The following is a 20,770-nucleotide window of genomic DNA, read 5'->3' as shown; positions in this document are numbered from 1 at the left end:
GTCCATTTATTACTTTTTCAGTTCCTTAAGTTTCGTTTTTTTGAAGTGGAGTGGGATGTTGACTTTGAAGGTCTACCAGCAACTTCAAGATGCTATTCTCCTTATTTTGGAGACAAGAAAACAGCCTCGCAGGTGGTATGAACGTGCTGACCTGCTGCAAGGTCACACAGTGAGGAAAGGTGGAGCTGGGCCTGGAATCTAGACTGGTCTAGTTCCACAGCCTGTGTTCTTCCCACTGCAGCACAATGCCCACCTCTGTAAGGTCTCACTTCATGAATGTTAAGAATATTTACTAGAGAATAGAAAATAGTATGAGGGAGGGGCACAGAGAGAAAGAAAGGGCAAGTTTCCAAATAATGCCAAGAGTCATGGAGACACAGTGCCCCTTTCTACCTGGTTTCATTAGAAAGGAGCACAGAAAAGGATATAAAGCTTAGGCTGGTCATTACCTCCTCTGATCTGATCAGGGACTGAAGAAGCTTCTGGTATGGTGACTGGTAAATCCACTCCTGGGGAACCATCATGCTGTGCACAAGAAGGGCTCCTTTCAGAAAGACACAATATTGAAAGTCAGTTGAAAAGGCACCTATGGGAACGGTGGAAACAGTAAATATGGCATAGAAGTGACCGATTCTCTACAGAGGCTTCACGTTTCTGATCCAGATCTCATGTCTGAATTTAGGGATCAGGTAGAAAGGGCTCATTCTACTTCTGGTTTTCCTCTTTAGCCATAGTCAAGCTAGAAAGACCAGCTTCAGTCAGGCCACTCCCCCCTACATCAATTGGTACTGATAAGGGGAAATGTCTAGCTCCCTGAGAGAGTGGTTTAAATTACAGTCAAGGCTCCACCATCTTCCATTACTATGACAGAGCAAGGACACAGATCAGTAAATAATTAAAAATAATTGTTTTCTGATTTTGGAGTGTATTTTTTCCATAACAGATTAAGCTTTCTACTACTTTGTTTGGGTTAACATGAAAATAAGTTTTGAGTGCCTTTACCCATGAGTCAACAGAACGGCGAAGAAGATCCAGGGATGTTTGTGTTTAAAAACTGGCTCTCAACGACCAAAACATAGACTGTACTCCGATAATTAAGATTAACTAAAACAAGTGTTTCTTTAAATCCAGAATCCACAAATTCTGGGAAATACAACTTTTATTCATCTAAATTCAGACTTTTATGGGAAATAGTCTCTTCCCATGCTGACAAAAAAATAGGTTTTGAGATCGAGTCCTTTCCTCTCTACTCTGCCTGTGAAGAACAGCCCAGCTGAGGGGGGGGTGTGGATGGTACCTGGGCAGCTGTGGTGGAGGCCCCACCACCTCTGGGGTTAGGGGCACGGTGTCCAGAGTCTGTGAGGTCATGAGGATGTCGTTGATGCTCTGTCCCTGCGGCTGGTTCTCCCCTCCAGCGACTCTCTCCCCAGCCTCAACCCCAGGTTCACCTTCAGCCCCGCGCTCTAGGCCTGGCTGTGAGAGTGCAGAGCTGTACATGGAGTCCCCCAGGGGGCGGCTGGTGTCAAAGCACTCAGGCAGGATGATGATGTAATCCTCTGAAGAAGTAGAGGACTGACTCTGAACTTCATCTTTGAGCTCATCATCCTCTTCCTCCTCCTCCTCCTCCTCTTCCACTTCCTCCTCCACAATAGCTTCCTCCTCCACAACAGCTTCTTCAGCGATATGGACAACCTCCTCCTGCTCAACTCCAAGTGGTCCCTCTTCAGGGGAGGGAAATTTCACTAAAGGATGAAAGCAATCAATTTTCAGCTACAGCTAAAAGCAGCCTCTGGTGCTGTCCTTACCTGATAAAGTCTTTTGTGGGTCATGAGCTACAGTCGTGAAAGCCAGAGGATGGGGACGAACCAGAGGGAAGGGCTGCTGCTAGAACCTCAGTTATGGCCACATTCTAAGTCTGAAGCCTGTACAAAGCCAGGAAGAACTGAAGCTTATAACAACAAGGTATGTAGAAACACCAAAGCTTCCGAGAAGCACCATGAATTTTAGAAACATATCAAAACTGATATACTCGCTAACAGTGCTAGAACAATAGCAAATGGTAGGTGGTGAGTGCTGCCGGACTGTATGTCTACTTTCCTCCTTTTCTTTGCAAAGTAATGGGTAGTCATGGTAGAAAATTGGCAAAACATGGATGAGGGGAAAAAAAGACACCTATAATCCTATCAGAGATAACTACTGTGAACCTTTTGTTGTAAGTCCTTTCAGATGTTTTTGTTATGCATTCATATATAAGTGTATGTGGGTGAAATAAGTGTGTTACATGTTTTATTTCCATTTATTTAGTTTCAGCTTTTATTTTACTTTTATTAGTTAGCTTACAGTGTAATATTGGCTTCAGGAGTAGAATTTAGTGAATCATCACTTACATATAACACCCAATGCTCAACACAACATGTGCCCTCAATACCCATCACCTACTTACCACATCCCCCGCCTACCTCCGTGTGTGTGTGTGTGTGCATATGTGTGCATGCGCACTCGCGCGCCTGTGTGTATTTTAAACAAAAGTGAGACAAAAAATATTTAAAGGTATAGGTTAAATTTCATTATAACAAACAAGAGATTTTCCCACATTATTTTGATGCACTAGAATTTGAATTTTTGGATAGTTCTTGAAATACACAGTATGGGCTCTACATATCTGATCTAGAAGTATCTGTTGTAAAGAAAGTGGATTACGACAGAATATAACCTCGCGAAACTTAGTTTGGTACCCCAGCTTCTGCACGCTATTTCCTGGACTGTGTCCTGGGAGAAATGACAAAACTCAGCTGCCAATGGAGGTCTCTGCTGAAGAGCTCTGTCAACTTACAGGAAGACTCCTCACAGCAGAATCCAGGCAGCACAAGTCGCTGTTGTTCCTCTGAATCGTACAGCTGTAATTCTGCCCCCAAGAAAGTGTGAAAATGTGTTATGGTGGTTGCTTTGCTCTTGAGGCTACAATTAAAATGGTCAGGTAGAGTGTGTGGAGACTAAAGAAACAACCATGACCTGAAGTCTAACAAAGATCACCTAACCTCCACTCTCAGTGAAGAAGAGCACTTCTTTCTACTCTGGTCAGGCAGCCACAATTCAAGCACCACCCTGCTAGGTGGAGGAACCCAGGGACACTCACTGTGTGGGGATTTCTGTCTGCAAGGTGGTTTGTGATCCGGGGCAGCATCCAAGGTAAGGGATCGGATTACAGTCTCACACACGAACTGGGTCCCACTCAGGTCATCTTCTGCTTCCTCCACTGAGGAAATGTTCTCAGCCTTCCTCCTAACTGATGCTGTGGGATCTGAAAGACACAAAGCTTGTCTGCACTTGGTGTGGAGAAGCTTCTTCCATTCATGTTCCCATGCTGATACCATGCCAAGGAATAGCCTTGACTATCTGTGCCATATGAAGGTTAGGAGGAGTATGTATGAAAACGGTATAATATGGAAGGGGACAATGCAAAAACTTTACAAATATTGAAGTCCCTACCAGGAAGTGCTTTAAATCCTGCCCCTTCGCTCTCTTCCTGTATCTGCCCCAAGCCTGGCTTCTCTATTAAAGGATTGTCATGCGGCAGAGGAGACATGCAGGGAGTCATATCTGCAGAATGAAGACAGAAGAATCATCAACCAAGAAAAAGCATCACGTTGTAAACAGGGTACAGAAGCAGCGGCTCACAGGCTTCTTGCCTCCTGCAGGGCTAAAACAAACCTAAGTATGCTTCAAGGCCTGTTGTAAAGAAAATTCTCCAGACCATCAGGTGTGGAAGTATCTCAGATCAACGAATGCAGGAAAGATCAGTCATCTGGCCTTAAAAACCACGGCCAAGACACAGAACCAGGAATGTAAAGGGAAAAAAGGACATAATGTTTACAGAAAAATGGAGAAGAGGGCTCCCCCACCCCACTTCTTAAAGATTTCGTTTTTAAGTGATCTCTACACCCAGTGTGGGCCTGAAACCCACAACCTCAAGACCAAGAGCCTCATGCTCCACCAACTGGGAAGCCAAGTGCCCCAAGGGTCCCTTTATCGTGGGGAAGTCTTAAACCACCATGTATTGTTGACTCTGACAGACAAGAGAAAAAAAGAAGGGACGTGATGCATGGGTGCAATTTTACTGTCACACAGTGGGAGAAATCCTTGTCATCTATTTTCTCAGAATAAGATACTACCTATCAGAGTCTAGGGTATAGCACTTTTGTGTCCGTTAATAAAATAAACAGTATGGGTCGAATGACATTCTTACCCACGGGAGTATTGTGGGGCACTCTTTCCAACTCTTGGACAATGTTTATATCCAACAGTTCAAAGGACAGCAGGTCCTGGAGGAAAAAAGGGCAATGTTAGGCTACCTGCCATGGAGGCTGGGCCACTGAGCATCACACCTTCCTGGATTCTGTTCAAATTCATGCCTCACCTCAAGTGAAATCAAGGAGAGCGAAATGGGAACTAGGTGTTCAAATAACCAAGTGGCAGGAGAGAGAGAAAATGCAGTGGGGGTGAAAATGAACTAGAGAAGCAGAAGTGAAGAGACAACTGAAGGGAAGCTGTGGGGAAGCACGCGAGTTACCAACTCAGAGAGGAAACATTTAGTTCAGAGGCCTCCTTCCACAGGTGACCTCCTTCCCACTCTGCATCTGAATGGATCGAAGTGGCCATCTGGCTAACTTGCTGGGCACTGCCTGTGGCTATATCACCTTCTCCTCAAGGGGGTAAGGCCTCTTTCTCCACTGCCTTGTCCTTTGCCCCCCAAAGTGTTCAGTCTCCCACCTGGGCAGTCAGTAGATCCACGGAGGGGATGTAAAGCTCCCTCTCACTGGCAACATTTTTTGTCTTCTGTGGGATGCAGGTTCCTGTCCCTTGTGACTGCTCGGTTACTTCATCAAGCTGAATGTCTTCTTTAGCCAGAAGAAAAGCTTCCTACACAGACAAAACCATTGGGACAAATGTCAGGCCCTCAACTGAACTCAAAATGTAAGGTGGCAGCTGCCTCCCTAAAAACCAAAACACTGCTGCACCTCTACATGTTTTAAAACTTGTTCTGATGTAATTTTAGACTTACAGAAAAGTTGTAAAAATAATAATCCCCTTCACCTAACTTCCTTTAACGACAAGTCAGGTTAACCATAGTTGACGACAGTCAAAAGCAGGAAATTAACTTGGTTAACTAAATCTGAGCAGTAAAATGCTCTAAAAACTAGTAACACACTAATAAATGGAAGTTGCTTAAAAAAACTGCACCAACTAAAAAAAAAGGCAAGACTTCATTAGTATTTACGGAACACACACGTGGATATCCAGGAGAGGTAAGGGTTAAGGAGCAAAGCCATCAGTCCAGCAGTTCAACAGGCCAGCCAGCCCTACCTTCCCTCCTGCAGCAAAGAGGCTGGCCAAACATTACAAAGAGATACAAAAGCACTGAGGGATGCCTGCCCCAAGATCCTAAGGACATGCAAAGAAAGCCCCTGAGAACTAGGCCTAATAAAAGCTTACTAATGTGCTGGGGGGGAGGGGGAGGAGCTACGTTTTCCAGATGTCTGGAGGAACAACTAGCTGTGTGTGGGCTGTTTTAGCTTTAGTTTACCCTTCCAATATTCACCTCTTGCTGGCAAGTGAGCTCATCAGCTTTGCTTGAGTTAATCATGCCCTTTTCAATGTTCTCAGGGCTCTCTGTGGAGGAGAAAGGATCCACTATGATACTGCACCAGACCCGAGGCCCAAACTGCTGGCCTTTGTGAGAAAGACGCCAATGGGAAGTGTACGTTCCCTCCAAGGCTGGGGCGATGAACTCCACGGACACAACACCCACATGGCCGGCCTTTAGGCAGGGAACCAGAACATCTTTCTTTTCTGTAGAAGCCAAAGTTAGGTTTCCCCACATGAACTTGAGCTGAAAAGAACAGTGACAAGAGAAAGCAAGCTTGTAAACTGAGCACTGTCACTTCTAATCACATCTTCACACTCTAGGTGGGAAAAAAAATACCTTTGTGTCTCCATTCCACTTGACGTTTCCTGTATTTTTCATCCTCCAGTGTTTGATAAACTTGGTTCCTGGCTGAAGGTGAGTCCCATCAGGCAAATTCTCATCCACAAATGCTGCACTGAGGGTTGGCATAACTGGGGCACAGGGCTGCAAAGGGAGCCTGAACAGAAATTCAGAACAGAACAGAACAGAAATTTTCAGAACAGAAATTCAGTCACTTGTGTTGGGTATGATGGCTTCTGAATATCTAGCACCATGATTCAAGAGGCTGACAGTGACTCTTCGTTTGCCTTAAAAATAATAGGGGGCGCCCAGCTGGCTCAGTTAGTGGAATGTGGGACACTCTTGATCCCAGGGTTGTAGGTTCAAGCCCCACACTGGGTACACAGACTACTTAAAAATAAGATCTTTACGGGCACCTGGCTGGCTCAGTTGGAAGAGCATGCGACCCTTGATCTTGGGATTGTGAGTTTGAGCCTTACGCTGGGTACAGATGTTACTTGAAAAAAATCTTTTAAAAAACTGTAATTTTTAAAGAAGTTTATTTATTTGAGAGAGGGAGCGAGCACGCACATGTGTGCATGAGCGGAGAAGGGGAAGAGAGACAGGAAGAGAGAGAATCCCGAGCAAGCTCAGTGCTGTCAGCGCAGAGCCTGACTTGGGGCTCGATTCCAAAACAGTGAGATCACAACCTGAGTGGAAGTCAAGAGTTGGATGCCCAACCAACTGAGCCACCCAGGTGCCTCTAAAAATATTTGAAAAACAAGACAGATGTGACTCCTGAGCTGAAAAACTATGGTGAGGATAAAGGTCCATAAATAAAAGAACTAGAGAGTCAGGTCCTTTAAATCCCAACTGTCTCCAGTGAAGAGAAGTCACACCAGCCAGTTTGGAACCTTGTTGGTTGCTGTCCTTCTGAAGAACGCAACAAAGCAAGTGTCAACAATGACTACCAAACCACCCTGTAAGAATACTAGGATCAGGGGCGCCTGGGTGGCTCAGTAGGTTAAGTGTGTGACTTCGGCTCAGGTCATAGTCTCACAGTTGGTGTGTTCAAGCCATGTATCCGACTCTGTGCTGACAGTGTGGAGCCTGCTTGGGATTCTCTCTCCTTCTCTCTCTGCCCTTCCCCAACTTGCACCCTCTATCTCAAAATAAATAAAACTTAAGAAAGAAAAAAAAAGAATGCTAGGATTAGAGAATGGGAAGCTTTAAGAGTTTGGGTGTTATTAGGGGCTGCCAAAAAATAAGAGAAAACCTGGCTGAAGTTCTGGTTTTGGAAGGCTCCACCTTGGTGCCCACCCAGGCCCTGGGCTTACATCAGGGTGTTTGACTGCAGCAGGCTCTCAGGTCGGCCCAAAGGGGACCTGGGGCTCTGGAGTCCGTGGATGGAACTCCACAGGTGAATCTTCCTATGGAGCTTAAGCTGCTTTTTCAGTTCCTTGACCTCTGCCTTTCGCTGTTTCTTCTCGGCTCGCAACCTTTGCTTTTCTGCTTTAAGAAAGTTCTTGTCAACCTGTTTCTGGAGCCTGTAAGGTAACAAATGAAAAGTGTCAAATCCTCACAAATCCTGAAGCTATTCTGAGCCATTTGTAGCCTCCATCAGTGCCAGCCTCTAGTTTAACTTCTTTCTATAGTTTTCATTTCTGTCTCACTAGCTTTGGGTAATCGTCCTCATCATCACACATCAACTGGAAATGAATAGGAACTAAGGAGACTGTGCATTTTTGTGATTCACGTCCCATCACCAGAACCAAGACTCCCATCAAAGAACAAGCCTCCTTTCCTTATGGTTTTACCTGGCTTGTTCCAGAGCAGCAGGAAGACGAGGGGCAGAGAACCTTGGGTGAGAGAATGCTTCAGAAGAACCCACAACAGGTCTCCGTAGCTTCAGCAGGATGTGGTTGGAGTCATGGGCATATGGCCCTGATTCACAATCTTCACAGATATTGTAGGACGGGCATAGGCTGTGGGGAAAAGCATGGCGAGTGGGAAGTACCAGAGGTGGTGAGATAGGAGACTAGACTTCTATACTGACTGTATTACCAGCTAGGCAGTAACCTGAGCATGTCACCTGGCCGTGCCATGTCTCAAGTTTCCTTATTAACAAAATGAGAATTAAGAGACTTAACATGTATGCATTTCAAAAGACAATCCATGAGAGGAAGCAAGATATGAAAGCACCTGGAACAACAGGGAGATAATCCGTGGTGATATAATTTTGCTTTGGGGAATGTAAGTTTGTCTGGCTCTGTCATTTTTTTTTTTTTATCGTTTTTGGTTTTGTTAGTTCAATGTACATCTGAACACAACAATCTGAATAGTTACCCTTCAAATAGTTATATTTCTTGTGGGTGGAGAATAGCTTATTTCCAATCCAGAGCTGCTATCTATGCATGATGCTCAGAGACAGAGTACGTGCTAATTTGCTTTTACCTATCCAGGATGCCAGAAAGGCCTGCTCAAAGGTCTTCTAATAGCCAAGTTACTGTTTACCTGCACTGGTAGCGCACACCAAAGATCCGCCTTTGGCAGCTGCTGCAAGCAATATGCCAGTTGAACTGGTTTTCCGGCAGAAACAGCGTTTCCTCTGAAATAGGCATGGAGACCTCTGAGGGACAGGAACCCAACGATGGGTTCTGGAGGACAAGCTTCTCATGTAATTTCTGTTCCAGTTTCTCAACTGTTTCTTTGACCACCTGTTCTCTGAACTAGAATACAGAGCAGAAGAGGGGAAAACCTTAGTTATACCACACACCTCACTGTCTCTGATATAGCATAAGAACATAATAAAACACCTAGTAGCTACTGAACAAATAGAAATGTAGCAAAAGAAGGTCTATTCTCTTCCACAGCTAACCAGGTTCAAAGAAGACACCAAGAAATTGTTTTGCTAAGTTTCTAACCTCTTCCTTCTCAAGCACAGAGACTAGTTCCTTTCCCTTACATCCTTAGAAGTAGGCTCCCTCTTTTCCCAGTCAATCACGGTAGAAGTGAGGAGCTTTCTTGACCAGAACCATTATCACTCTTCATTCGCCTGCACCAGAGGCAGCAGCCATTTGGGTTCGGTTTGCTATTTCTCCCCTACTCCACCTGTGCCAACACTGCTGCTAAAACCCAACCCAGAGAGAACACTCACTGTCTCCAGGTAGCTCGTGAACCAGTCTGGGGGCTTGTCTTGAGGCTGGTCTGTGTTATGGGGAGCAAGTGGGAGCCGCTGCAAGGAAACACAACCCAAGATCTTGGAGACTGTTTTTTGTTTTTTAAAAAAGATTCTTATTTTTTTAAGTAATCTCTATACCCAACATGGAATGGGGCTTGAACTCACAACCCTGACATCAAGAGCCACATGGTCTACTGACTGACCCAGCCAGGTGCCCCTGTTTAAAATAATTTTCCTGGGGTGCCTGGCTGACTCAGTCGGTAGACCATGGGACTCTTGATCTTGGGGTCATGAGTTTAAGCCACACATTGGGCATGGAACCTACTTAAAAAAAAAATAACAATTTTCCTGAAATGTAGTACTCTGAGGTTTCTTTTGTCAAATAATATAAATGGTTAAAAAAAAAGTATGAAGAAGTATAAAAGGAAAACAAAGTATATCATCCTACTGCCCCTTCTCCAGAAGTAACCAGTTACCAGTTTCAAAAAGTCAGGCAGAGATTGTCACAACTCCCAAATTGTTGATGGACAACTCAAATGTTGGACTATGGACAAGACATTCAGGCTAGAAAAACCGTAGAGATGGGTCCATTCCCTTCATACCTGTGCTGTAGGCTCCTCTGGGGTCTTCATGTCTGATCCTAAGACTCTCACCAGTGAAGAATAATGGGCCAGTGGCTTCTTCCCTGCCCTCACAACTGGTCGTTTTTCTGCTACGGCTGGGAGTGGGGCTTCCTCGACAAGCCGGGAGCTTTCATGGACTTGCATCTGCAGTAGGTTTCCCTGCTTAACCGCCATCTGAGAGCATATGTTAGGAATAAACACGTTAACGTGTGATTCTCCTTTCCCAAATGAAATTCCAAAGACATCTAATCAGAAGAGGTAGGGTGAATTATGCTGAAAATATTAGCATTTACCTTTATTTTCTTAAATCAAATGGCACATACTATGTTATTAGTCAGCCTGCTGTTTCTTTAACCAAAATGTTACCTAGGAATGGTTTTATTATCTAAAACACAAAAGTACATTTAATGTAGCACTTTGTGAGGTGCAATGTTCTCATTAATGGGTTACAACTTTTCTATGTAATTGGTTTTTATGTAGGATTCCACTTATGGATTTTAATCTCAAATTTTCAAAAAAGTCAATCCCAGACTACCAGAACCCAAGAAACTTAAAGCCAAATGCTATAATTAAGCACTTACTTTTCCATTAAGTGGAAAAGCTGTGGAAAGCATACTTGAGTGGTCACCTCTTTTTGAAGAGCATCTTCTTAAAAATGCTATTTTGAAAACTACTTCAAGAAGCATTTGAGGTCCTATGAAGGTACTCCAGTGTGCATGAAGAGATCAGGGGCTAAGTCTATGAGTTTGTAGCTCTCCCCACTTGTCACCCAGTGACAAGAAGAACTACTTTTCTTTTTCTTTTTTTTTTAATGTTTATTTAAGAGAGAGAGAGAGAGAGAGCGAGTGAGCATAACGGGAAGGACACAGAGAAAGGGAATCCCAAGCTGGTTCTGCACTGTTAGCATAGAGCCTGACACGGGGCTCAATCCCACAAAGCGTGAGACCATGACCCAAGCCAAAACCAAGAATTGGACACTCAACCAAATGAGCCACCCAGGCACCCCTGATGAACTGTTCTTTTATCTATTTTTATACAACAATCTTAAGCTTCCATTTATTTTACTTTTTAAAAGCTGATTTATTTTGAGAGAGTGGGCAGGGGAGGGGCGGGGGGGGGGTGGGAATCACAAGTAGGCCCCTCACTGCCAGCACAGAGCCCGAACTCACAGGGCTCAAACTCATGAACCATGAGGTCATCTCCTGAGCCAAAATCCAGAGTCAGATGCTTAACAGACTGAGCCACTCAGGTGCCCCAAGCTTCCATATAAAAATAGCATTCTAAGGCCAAAAAGTTTGACAGGTATTATTTTAAGATCAGGAATCAGCAAATCTTCTTAAAAGGCCACATAATAAATATTTGAGGCTTGCAGGCCATACAGTTTCTGCTCAAGTCTGCACAAAAGCAGCCACAGACAATACGTAATAGGCATGGCTGGGTTCCAATAAAACTTTATTTATAAAAACATATGGCTGGCCCACTGGCTGGTCTGCCAGCCTTTCTTCTAGACCATAAACCAAGAGACATTTAATAAAACGTATGGCAAAGTCTGTGGACAAAACTGTTCAAAAAGTTAGTATAATGAAATGTGTCAAAATATAAACATGGGATCTTAACTATCATATAGTACCATGCAAAAACATATAAAAACTCTTGCTTCCTGAGACAGGGCAGGCTTATACAACATCTAGACTCCTGAGGTCTGAGATTTCTGACTGCATAGGTAAACAGTGATCATGGGAAAGAGAAAAGTTTTGAAGCCTGTAGAAGACTTTTTTTCTTAGTGAAACTACTGTAGCTTCTGAGAATAGGGAAAGAGAAAAGCCAGTGGGACAAGGGTGAAAGAATGTGGGGAAAAGCATGTTACAACAGCTTAAAAGCAAAGATGAAATAGGAAGAGCACGTGAAAACTAGGGAAGAAGGAAATGATGAAGCATGAAATAACTAAGAGATGAGCAGCTCAACTAAGAGAAACCAGGGAAGAGCCTGAATGTCCAAAACCAAGAGACTGGCTGGTAAATAAGGATTTCTGAGTAAAAACCAAGAAGGCTGGCTGAACTGTTGAATCAGGTTGCACCCACAACAGCAATTTTAACCAGGCAACAGAAAGGGTAAATCCAGCTCCCAATTTAAAAAATCTTGCCCTTTCCTCCCTAGACCAAAAGTGATTATACAAAAGAGTTTTGTTGTAGACTAGAAGTTCATAAAGGATAGTAAACTTTTAATTTTTTTAAATGTTTATTTTTGAGAGAGAGCGAGCGAGCAAGCAGGGGAGGAGCAGAGAGAGAGAGAGAGAGGGAGATACAGAACCTGAAGCACCCTCCAGGCTCTGAGCTGTCAGCACAGAGCCCGATGTGGGGCTTAAACTCACAGACTGCGAGATCATGACCTGAGCCAAATTTGGGACGCTTAACCAACTGAGCCACCCAGACGTCCAAAGGATAGTCAAACTTTAAAGAAAAATCTTAATTACAAAGGTGGTAATGAAAGGACAGCTGGGCACACCTTAAAGATGTGACTTTGAGGAATGCTCTATTTCATTATTGACAAGCAAGAGATCGTTAACTGGATAGCTTATGCCTTAAATGCTCCCACTTTATATATAACATTCTATGGGAAACAAGGTGGGGCACCTGGCTGGCTCAGTCAGTAGAGCATTTGACTCGATCTCATGGTCATGAGTTCAAGCCCCAAGCTGGGCATGAAGCCTACTTAAAAAAACAAAAACAAAAACAAAAGGTGAAGGAAGGAGATGAAAAATGTGAACCAGAAAGCATAATTCTACACAGTTCCTTGTATTTTTAAATCCTACATGGTGACACCAAGATCAACAATGAGAGGGAAAAACATCTTTATATCAGGAGCTGCCTTTTGCTGAGTGATATGCCCTACTAATCATAATCTCCCGGAAAATCTGTTTTTGTTGTGTTTTGTTAGTTTCCCCTCATGGCTAATGGCATTCAGGTTCAAGTTTTAGTTAACAAATATTATTTGCAAATAAGATGAAATAACCATTACCTTAAGTGCTTCTTCATATTCTCCTAAAAAGACAAAGAATAAATATACTGTGTTATTTCTTCACCACCCCAAAAGATTCTATTTAAGTACAGACAATCCTTTCTTTTAAGAATTTTTTGCTTACAATCCTTATACATGAACAGCTACTGCCTTTTTGCTGACAAACTCCCTTCCTGTCCCATTGCAAATAGAAGCCACATGTAGATTAGTTCTGCCTCTTAAATCTCTCTCCCTCTCTCTGCTACTGGAGACTTCCAGCTGTAAAACCTCAACCCAGCTGCCTCCCACTAGGGATACAAGGGACTTCATGGATAGTGTTAACCCAGGCAGACCTCAAATGTATTGCAGGTTTGGTTCCAGACTCCTGCAATAAAGCGAATACCAGGAAATTGCAAGTCAAATCAAGTTTTTGGTTTCCCAGTGCATATAAAAGTTATGTTTCCACTATCTGCAATCTATTAAGTGTGTAATAGCATTATATCTAAAAAAAAAAAAAGTACATATCTTAATTAAAAAATACTTTATTGCTAAAAAATGCTAACCATCATCTGAGATTTTAGCCAAGTCATAAACACTGATCACAGATTGTCACGTTATATATAATAATAATGAAAACGTTTCAAATACTGCGAGAATTACCAAAATGTGACACAGACACAAAGTGACCAAATGCTGCTGGAAAAAGTGACTCAGGGTTGCCACAAATCTTCAGTTTGTTAAAAAAAAAAAAAAAAAAAGATGCAGTATCTTCAAAGCACAATAAAGCGAAATGCAATAAAATGATATATGCCTGTTCTATCATTACAGCTGGTTAAAATAAGCTTTTGGGGGCTAGCCTAGGGACCTAGCCTTTATTTTTTGTTTTGTAATTTTTTTTTTTTAACGTTTTTTATTTATTTTTGAGACAGGGAGAGACAGAGCATGAACAGGGGAGGGTCAGAGAGAGGGAGACAGAGAATCTGAAACAGGCTCCAGGCTCTGAGCTGTCAGCACAGAGCCCAACTCGAACTCACAGACCGAGAGATCATGACCTGAGCTGAAGTCGGCCGCTTAACTGACTGAGCCACCCAGGTGCCCTGGGGCCTAGCCTTTAAACGCAACATTGTTCCTATGGGAAAATGAACTCCAAGCTCTGAACAGCCAAACCATCTTAGAAATACACTCTGGGATACCACTTGTTTGTAAGGTGACATTAACATATATACCAAGTCAGGGACAAAGGCAACATCGGGAGAATGGAGTTGTATGTGTTGAACTGGGAGGCATATTTTCAAAAGATTAACATCTTAAACATAAGAGAACCTTCCATTAAAGCTGTCCTTAGGGTCCAATCAAAGGCACTAATGTATATACAAAAAACTGCTACAAAATAAAAATCTGCTATGTAATTTATGCCCATGGACAAGTGAGTGTTATGTCAATTTACTGCATGTTAAATTCGAGTCTAAAATAAATAGTGCAGCAAGATCTTAGTGTAAATGGAAATGCATACACCCATCAACAGATTAAGGCTTGAAAATTTCTTTTTTGAGAGAGAGAAAGAGAATGTGCATGCATGTGTGGGTCAGGGAGAGGGAGAGAGAGAATCCCAGTCAGGGGTTTGATCCCACAACTCTGAGATCTAGACCTGAGCCAAAATCAAGAGTTGGTTCCACAACTGACTGAGCTACCCAGGCACCCCCAGATTAAGGCTTTTAAGTAAAGTTAAGCAGGTTCTCTTAGGAACTCACCTTGACTATTGATGGATACCTGTAAAAGGACAAAAGCAACAGGGAATTATAAACCTCCTGTCATTGTAACATTTCTGTTACTAGGACCAGCCTCACACATAAGATGAACAATCTCAGGTTAGGGATTCAGCTTTTCCAGTATCATGAACTAACTGTGAATAATAATAAGGACTTTTATTGCTTAACTCCTGTATCCTCCTTTATTTCAGGTACATTAAGAGGCAGCATAATATAGAGGTTAAGAGCTTGGGCTCTGGAGTCAGAGTATATGGAAGGAACCCCTATTCTACTATTTCCAAGATTTTGTGCCTGTGGGCAAGTTACTTAGCTTCTTTGGGCTTCAGTTTCCTCATGGGTAAAAAAGTGATAATAATGTAATACCCAATACATAGTACTGTTGTTAGTCTGACACATTGCAGTCACTCAATAAAGGTTTGTCATTATTTTTATTATTATAAGCTAAATGGCAAGTTATGATATATTTGAACTATAGGACTATATAGTTTTAAAAGTTATCTCCCAAATTTCCTTCTTCAATGTTTACTCCTTATTTCTCAACTCCATCTCAGATTCCACAGTCAGCTAAGAACATGCAGTTATCAAGTACATTTAACCACTACACAAATGAGAAAACATTAGTCGGAACTTTTCAATCCCCCATCATTCTTGAGAAATAAGATCCCTATTCTGGATACCTGGCCATGGGTACCATCGTATACTTTACCTCTTCATTTTCCTCATCCAGGTATTTTATCTGAATAGTGTTCAGATCAAATGAAACTTTTACCTGCAAATGAAATGTATATACATCATATCAAAAAGGCAGATTGTAACAGAAACCCAGAAGTCCTAAAAGAAAGGGTGAGCATATTTCACTACATAAAAATTAAACATTTAGGGGCGCCTGGGTAGCTCAGCCAGTTAAGCGTCTGACTCTTGACTTCAGCTCAGGTTGTGATTTCATGGTTCGTGGGTTCAAGCCCTGCACTGGGCTCCATGCTGACAGTGCGGAGCCTGCCTGGGATTCTCTCTCTTTGAGGACACTCTGTCCCTCCCCAGTTGGCACACGCATGTGCACTTATGCTCTCTCCAAAATAAATTTAAAAAAACTTTAAAAAATTAAACATTTAAATGGCATAAAAGAAGAAAACCATGTCAAAAGACAAAGAATAGACGGGAAATATTTGCAACTCATAACCAAGGGTTATTATCAGCAATACACAAAAATCATCTGCAAAACTGCTAATCATTATGATAAACAATTCAGGTAAACGTAGGCAAAAAGGTATGGAGATTTCTTTCAAGAGAGATCAAATGTGACTAACAAGTATAGAAAAAGATGTTTAACCTTAATGCTAGTCACAACAATGCAAATTAAAGCAATGAGATGTCATCTCAATAGAATGGTGAAAAAAATTTTAAAGCCATAACATCCAGTGTTGTCAAAAATTCAGGGCACTGTCATATGTTTCTGCACTGGCTACAATTGTTCTGCAAAGCACCTGGCAGTATCTATCAAAAATTAAAATCACATGCCTTGTGACCCATCAATCTTTCTTTGGAAAACTTTATCCTACAAAACAGTGCTTAAGTTTTATACACAAAGAGATCTCTCCTGTAGTTTATTTTATAATGGTGAAAAGAAAAACAACAGTAACAAAAAAACCCTTTTGACCTTGAGGGTACTGTGTAAGTGAAATAACAACAATGAACTCACAGATACAGATAGCACACTGGTGGTTGCCAGAGGCAGGGGGTGGGAGGTGAGTGAAATGGGTGAAGGTGGTGAAAAGGTACAAACTATCAGTTATAAAATAAATAAGTCCTGGGAATGTAATGTACAGCATACTGAATATAGTTGTTAATAATGTGCTGTATATGGGGCGCCTGGGTGGCGCAGTCGGTTAAGCGTCCGACTTCAGCCAGGTCACGATCTCGCGGTCCGTGAGTTCGAGCCCCGCGTCGGGCTCTGGGCTGATGGCTCGGAGCCTGGAGCCTGTTTCCGATTCTGTGTCTCCCTCTCTCTCTGCCCCTCCCCCGTTCATGCTCTGTCTCTCTCTGTCCCAAAAATAAATAAACGTTGAAAAAAAAAATTAAAAAAAAAATAATGTGCTGTATATTTGAAAGTTGCTAAGGAAGTTCTCATCATAAGAAATTTTTTTTAATAAATTTTTTTAATGTTTATTTATTTATTTATTTTTTTTTATTTAAAAATTTTTTTTTTCAACGTTTATTTATTTTTGGGACAGAGAGAGACAGAGCATGAACGGGGGAGGGGCAGAGAGAGAGGGAGACACAGAATCGGAAACAGACTCCAGGCTCTGAGCCATCAGCCCAGAGCCCGACGCGGGGCTCGAACTCACAGACTGCGAGATCGTGACCTGGCTGAAGTCGGACGCTTAACCGACTGCGCCACCCAGGCGCCCCTAATGTTTATTTATTTTTAACAGACAGAAAGAGACAGAGCATGAGCTGGGGAGGGGCAGAGAGAGAGGGAGACACAGAATCCGAAGGAGGCTCCAGGCTCTGAGCTGTCAGCACAGAGCCCGACGCGGGGCTCGAACTCACAAACCGCAAGATCATGGCCTGAGCTGAAGTCAGACACTTAGCCGACTGAGCCACCCAGGAGCCCCAAGAAAAAAATTTTTAACTACACGTGGTGACAGATGTTAGCTAGACTTATTGCGATCATTTTGCAATATATACAAATTTACAGTCATTATGCTATATACCTGGAAGTAATATAATGTTATATGGCAATTATATCTCAATTAAAAAAAAACCTAGAAACAATCTTTCAATTAGAAATGGTTAAATTATGGTATGACAACACCAAAATACTGTGGACAATCTATAGATTTAAAAAGGATGACCCTGGATCCTTATCTATTCATTGAGAACTGTCTATAACATCCTGCTGGGAAAACAGACAAGCTGCAGAATTATGTTTACAGTATGTTCCTAAGATGATATCTGTATGAACATGGAAAATGTGGGTAACTATATCCAAGGCTGTTAACAATGGTTAACAAAGAGGTGGGAACAGTGGATGGAAGAGAAATGAACAGAGGGATATTAACTTTTACTTAGTATGTGTTTGGATTGTTTTACTTCTTATAATAGGCATGTATATTATACTTTTATAATTTAAAATTTACAGTAAGGAAAAAAGGCAAGCTGTCAACTCATTTAACTACTAGAAAAAGAAAAATAACTGTGTTTGATTTTCAGATCATTTGACAAACACCCCAACTTTCTGGATAACCATCTGTTTAGGCCAGAATAAAGAAATATTTGCTGGAAGACAGAGGACTAGTTCAGATCATCTTTTGAAATCTTTCCACCATTTATTTTTCTTCTTAGTTTTCATAGCACATAACCAAATAAAAGCAGGTTTTTACCAAAGGGTTTTGCTGGATAAACAGTTACACAGGAAGTAAAACATTCAATACTGCAAAGCAAACAAAAACCAGAAGAGTACAAAGGGCAAACCAAGAGGAGGGAGGGCATTGACAACAACAAAAGAACAGATGAACTGCTAAGCACCTGTGGGAGTTTTTTCTGCTCAACTTTTTTTTTTTTAATATTTTATTTATTTTTGAGAGATAGAGATAGAGCACAAGCAAGGGAGGGGCAGGGAGAGAGGGAGACACAGAATCTGAAACAAGTTCCAGGCTCCAAGCTGTCAGCACAGAGCCTGACATGGGGCTCGAACCCACAAACCCTGAGATCATGACCTGAGCCGAAGTTGGATGCTCAACAGACTGAGCCACCCAGGTGCCCCATGCTCAACTTTTTTTTTTTAAGATCTTTAAAAAATTTTAAGCAATCTCTACACCCCACTAGGCACCTGAAAACACAACCTCAAGATCCAGAGTCACACATTCTGCTGACTGAGCCAGCCTGGGGCCCCTTTGCTAAACTTTTAGATACTTGACCTCTGAGCTAGCAATAACAACAATTAGCTCTTGCAAAACTTAGGTTATATCCTTGCTGGTTCACAAACTACAGTAACATATCTGCTCTCAGGCAGGAGAACATTTCCCTGGGGCCTGGTTAGGGTGGAAGCCACACCAATTCATTCCTTAGACTGTTTCTAAAATTAACAGGTTTTCCAAGTCTAGCTGCAAATTAAGGAATTTGTTTATTCTCTTGGGGGTGGGGAGAACATCGCCTACATGAATATTGAACCCCTGTCAAAAGTAATTTTCCAAAAGTCCTAGAAAAGGTAAATATGACAGCTATGAAACAATATTGCTAAAAATTGCTATCTTTGGAAAAATTAGGCTTAAAAGATGGAGAAACAAAGTAACACTCACCATAGCTTCAACATCAGCCCAAGTTGTATTTTCTGGATCAGAAACCAGAAAGCTTTGAGTTTCATTTTTGAAAGTCACATTTAGAGTAACCTGTGGTTCCATGCTGTGGGGCTAGAGTTGAGAGGATGGGTGAGAGAGAAAACAGTGGAAAGGGTTCTATAAAACTGCATAAGCATTCATTCAGCAAATACTTGTGAAGGCCTAATATGGGTTAGGCTAGGAAGACACCGAAGTGAATGAGAACACAATGTCTCTGCTCTTATGCTATTTACAACCTGGTGGGTAGCTTAAAACAAATCTCACTGTTAAACGTTTGCTGAAACAGTATAAATTTTGGCCACATCCGCAGAAATCCTCTAACAGCTGTAAAATTCTTTTGAATTTTATGGAACTTTATATGATTAGTTAATTCAATAGATACTACTGAATATCCACTAGTGGCAGGATACCAATGAAGATGAACACCCACAGGTCTCTACCCTCAGGGAATTTACATTCTCATAGCTTGAAAGCAACATTCTTCATTTTTCTTAGAAAAACAGCCTTTTCCTAAATTGAGCAACCCAGGTTCTTTGTTAAGATCAGTTTTAACAATTCAGAGGCCAAGACACTAGCCAAGAAACTACACAGGGGTAGCAGTCAATACCTTTCATCCAAGTTCATGTGGTGTTTTTTGTTTGTTTTTGTATTTTACTTTTTTTTTCTTTTATGGAACATTTCATGCATAAAAGTGGAGAGTCATGGACATATAACTATAGTAAACAATTCAAAGCTATCGTCATTTTGTCTATAATTCTGTATTGTCCCCAAATCCCCCAATACAGATTGACCATAGTTAACTAATGTTTTAACCAAACTATAGTACCATAATTAAAAAAAAACTATTAAGGGAAAATTTAAACATATACAAATGAATAAAGATTAATATACAATGAACTCCTAAGGACCCATCAGGAATTTTCCATAATTATCATCAACCCAGGACTAATCTTGTTACAGCAATAGGATTATTTTGACAGCCATTATTTCATCCATAAAATAACCGAGTATGTAACCCTTAAAAAAATAAGACTTTTTGAAAAGATAACCACAATACCATTATCATGCCTAAGAAGTTAACAATTCTATAATTTAATGTCTATTCTGGTCAGTTGTTTTTAATTAAGGATTTTATTTACTGATGAGTTGTTAGATTATTATTTAAGTTTATTTATTTATTTTGGAGAGAGAGAGAGCCTGCACACATGCACATGTGGGGGAGGGGCAGAGAGAGGAGGAGAGAGACTCCCAAGCAGGCTTTGCACCATCCGCATGGAAACTGATGTGGGATTTGAACCCACAAACAATGAGATCATGACCTGAGCCAAAATCAAGAGTTGGACACTCAATTGACTGAGCCACCCAGGGACCTCTAGATTTTGTTCTTATGACTCTGTGAAAAAAGAGTTTACTAAAATCTGAACCTAAGTTGTAATGAAAAAGGTCATCTTTTAAACATATTTATCAGCAAATCTTTTAAGAAATCTCTTCAAAGAACCAGATTCTGCTCTAGGCAAATGGAGAAAGGAGATGAACAACTATGTCTCAGGAATGTGCAGTGTAATGGTGAGGGAGCAAAAGGGCTGAGAAGAGCTGGGCTCCAGACACAGCTCTGACACATAACTAGCCATGTACAAAACAGTAAGTCATTTGACCTGAGCTTCAGTTCCTTAATCTGTAAAATAGGTCAAATAAAAACGTGTGTCCAAGTTCTCTGAGAACATTACTCAAACACAAAAATTATTGTAATAAATCAGTCTTTAGAAGCCAAAATAGACCTGTTTTTCCACAATACATTGAGAGTGTCATTAAAAAGGACTTTGGGAGTGCCAGGGTGGCTCAGTGGGTTAAGAATCTGACTCTTGATTTCGACTCAGATCATGATCTCACAGTTC

At 41.6% G+C, this 20,770-nt stretch overlaps 1 protein-coding gene across 4 annotated transcripts in view; it reads right to left on the bottom strand.

The window, feature by feature from the left end:
• Window positions 1-20,770, bottom strand: part of NBR1 (NBR1 autophagy cargo receptor) — a 28,695-nt gene that overhangs the window by 5,494 nt on the left and 2,431 nt on the right. For all 4 annotated transcript variants that reach the window (XM_030295135.2, XM_030295137.2, XM_030295138.1 and 1 more), the window contains exons 2-18: window positions 18,837-18,947; window positions 15,242-15,304; window positions 14,518-14,536; window positions 12,788-12,810; window positions 9,749-9,943; window positions 9,123-9,200; window positions 8,480-8,694; window positions 7,783-7,950; window positions 7,303-7,512; window positions 5,984-6,143; window positions 5,600-5,890; window positions 4,771-4,920; window positions 4,247-4,322; window positions 3,490-3,600; window positions 3,137-3,301; window positions 1,298-1,742; window positions 450-544 (exon numbers count right to left, since the gene is read on the bottom strand). In XM_030295135.2, coding sequence (XP_030150995.1) covers window positions 450-544; window positions 1,298-1,742; window positions 3,137-3,301; window positions 3,490-3,600; window positions 4,247-4,322; window positions 4,771-4,920; window positions 5,600-5,890; window positions 5,984-6,143; window positions 7,303-7,512; window positions 7,783-7,950; window positions 8,480-8,694; window positions 9,123-9,200; window positions 9,749-9,943; window positions 12,788-12,810; window positions 14,518-14,536; window positions 15,242-15,304; window positions 18,837-18,938 — 2,566 coding nt within the window. In that variant the 5' untranslated portion in view covers window positions 18,939-18,947. The remainder of the gene's footprint in view (window positions 1-449; window positions 545-1,297; window positions 1,743-3,136; window positions 3,302-3,489; window positions 3,601-4,246; window positions 4,323-4,770; window positions 4,921-5,599; window positions 5,891-5,983; window positions 6,144-7,302; window positions 7,513-7,782; window positions 7,951-8,479; window positions 8,695-9,122; window positions 9,201-9,748; window positions 9,944-12,787; window positions 12,811-14,517; window positions 14,537-15,241; window positions 15,305-18,836; window positions 18,948-20,770) is intronic.

This window comes from Lynx canadensis, chromosome E1 (genome assembly GCF_007474595.2).
Source record: "Lynx canadensis isolate LIC74 chromosome E1, mLynCan4.pri.v2, whole genome shotgun sequence".
Taxonomy (NCBI): Eukaryota; Metazoa; Chordata; class Mammalia; order Carnivora; family Felidae; genus Lynx; species Lynx canadensis.
This window is presented reverse-complemented; position numbering and strand designations above follow the sequence as displayed.